Genomic DNA, 2,163 nt, shown 5'->3' with positions numbered 1-2,163 from the left:
CACGAGTCAGGGAGACGTGGCGGCAGCCATGCCTTCATGCGCCCTTCGGCTGATGAGTCTTTAGGATTCCCTGCGCTAAAGTCTATCCTGCCTGTGCGCTCGACACTCTCTCGGTCTTGTCTGTACCTCGGTGAGACCACCCTCGCCCCACCTCCTCCTGTGGCACAACACACGGGCACTCCCAATAGATAACCCATTTGGAGCCCTCCACTCACACCACCGCCTTCTCTTTCGGGCGTCGCACGCACGGTCAGGCGCCCTTGCACAGAGGTCCACGCGTACTCTCCCTTTGCCGCCCTTTCGCACTCGGCCTGATGCACGGCCTCCGACCAGCACTCCGCAGTCTCTGCGTTGCTTGCGTGGTGCTCTGTGTGCTGCTCGCGTCAGTGGTCGTGGCGCGGAGGCCCTTCAGCTACGCTGAGGCATGGCGAGCCCACTTCTTCTCCCGTGCGACCTACTGCAAAAGCAGCGACGTTCGTTCATGGAAATGCGGCCCTGCGTGCAGCAGCGTGGGCGCCATTGAGATGAAAGCTGTGATGAGCAACTTCCTACCGGGCACCTTCGGCTTCGTCGGCGCGGATCACGTGAAGGGGCAAATCGTGGTCGCCTACCGTGGCACCAACAATGTCCAGAATTTCTTGGCGGACTTGAATCTGCTGCAAAAAAACTATGACAAGAGCTCGACATGCGGCAAGAGGTGCAAAGTGCATGCCGGTTTCTACGATTCTTACAAGTCTCTTCGCCAACAGACCCGAGATAATGTGCTGAGGCTAATCCAAGACCACCCCACGTACGAGATCCTTGTCACGGGGCACTCGCTTGGTGGGGCCATGGCGGTTCTGGCCGCCGCCGACCTGCAGGAGCACCTCAACCGTCTCAAATGCTCCTCTGCCTGCAAGCCGGTGTCTCTGTACACCTTTGGCGCGCCACGAGTGGGCAACGCTGCCTTTGCAAAGTGGGTGGATGCCCTGCTAGCGAACGGCGCTAAGTACCGCATCACCCACGGGCTCGACCCGGTGGTGCGCGTTCCCGCGCTCCTGTGTGGCTACGCGCACACCACCTCCGAGGTGTTCTTCCGCACGCGCTCGAACAGCAGCGCTGTGAAGTGCAACGACTCCCCAGGCCGGGAGGATTCCAAGTGCAGCCTTGGAATGCTCTCGCTCTGGCCAGATGATCACCTGTACTATATGGGCGAGACCAGCGGGTGCAAATGAGGCGTTGCCTTCTCTCCTCCTAGGGCCGCGGCCTAAAGGGTGGAGGGGTGCTGAGTCGGTGGCCCCTGATCTGCGCACGCACACGTGGCGAAGTCTCCCTCGCCGAACCGCGGCCTCACAGACTCCCTCCTCCACGTGCGGATGGACATGGGTGACTGCAGCAGCGCTCTCTCCTGTGTGGTTTCATGTTTTGTTTTCCTCTGTTGCCGACCAGAGGATGCCGCGGTTGTGCAGAACCGCTCATCTCCCCCCCGGGGGGTGAGGGGGGGGAGGGGGCAGAGCACCTTCGCTTTTTGGCCGCCTTTTTCATCGCACGATCTGCCTGCGCCTCTTCCTCTTCCTATGCACCGCATCCTCTCTTCTTCTGCGTCGCAGATCGATTGTTCGACCGTTCCTTTGTGTGCTCTCTCCGTGCGGTCAAGTGTGGAGCCTGTCATCTGCTCTGCTCTTTCGGCACAGCTGCCGCCGGCCCGGGTCGCATCGCAAGTGTGTGGACGCCGGAAGCTCAGTCGACGCGCCCCGACTCGGCCCGCCGCTGGAGGAGCTCTTTCGCTTTCCTTATTTTCTTTGAGCGGAGAAGTCGGCGATCACACGCGTGCGAGGCGGTGTCCGCTGTCGTCAGTTTGCCTCCTCGCAGCTGAGTGCCATGCTCGCACAGCGCCGTGGTGCCGCTCTCCTCTCTTTCTCTCTCTATTTCTGCCGCGCACTTCGCTCGCGTATTTTTCTCTGCCACCTATTTGTTTTTAATTTCCTCCCTGCGCGGGTCGCCTGTGCCGTGAGGCTCGTTGTGCACTGGCGATGGGTCCATGTCTTCTTCTACGTTACTGCCCACCCACAAGGGGGGGTGCTAGGAGAGCTGCCCGCCAGCGCTGTCGCGTCAAGAGTGACAGTGGCGCGGAAGGACCCATTGTGGGGTTGATGGGGGTCCGTCTCTGTGGTCGTCGCGCGA

At 61.1% G+C, this 2,163-nt stretch overlaps 1 protein-coding gene across 1 annotated transcript; it reads left to right on the top strand.

The window, feature by feature from the left end:
- Positions 1-314: 314 nt before the first annotated feature.
- On the top strand, positions 315-1,214 carry LSCM1_01381 (uncharacterized protein; the record flags this gene model as incomplete). Its single annotated transcript, XM_067318999.1, has 1 exon — positions 315-1,214. One exon carries the CDS (start codon positions 315-317, stop codon positions 1,212-1,214), a length of 900 nt encoding a protein of 299 aa, XP_067176278.1.
- Between the last annotated feature and the right edge of the window lie 949 nt (positions 1,215-2,163).

This window comes from Leishmania martiniquensis, chromosome 31 (assembly GCF_017916325.1).
Source record: "Leishmania martiniquensis isolate LSCM1 chromosome 31, whole genome shotgun sequence".
NCBI lineage: Eukaryota > Euglenozoa > Kinetoplastea > Trypanosomatida > Trypanosomatidae > Leishmania > Leishmania martiniquensis.
The sequence above is the reverse complement of the archived record's forward strand: the minus strand, read 5'-3'. Positions and strand labels throughout refer to the sequence as shown.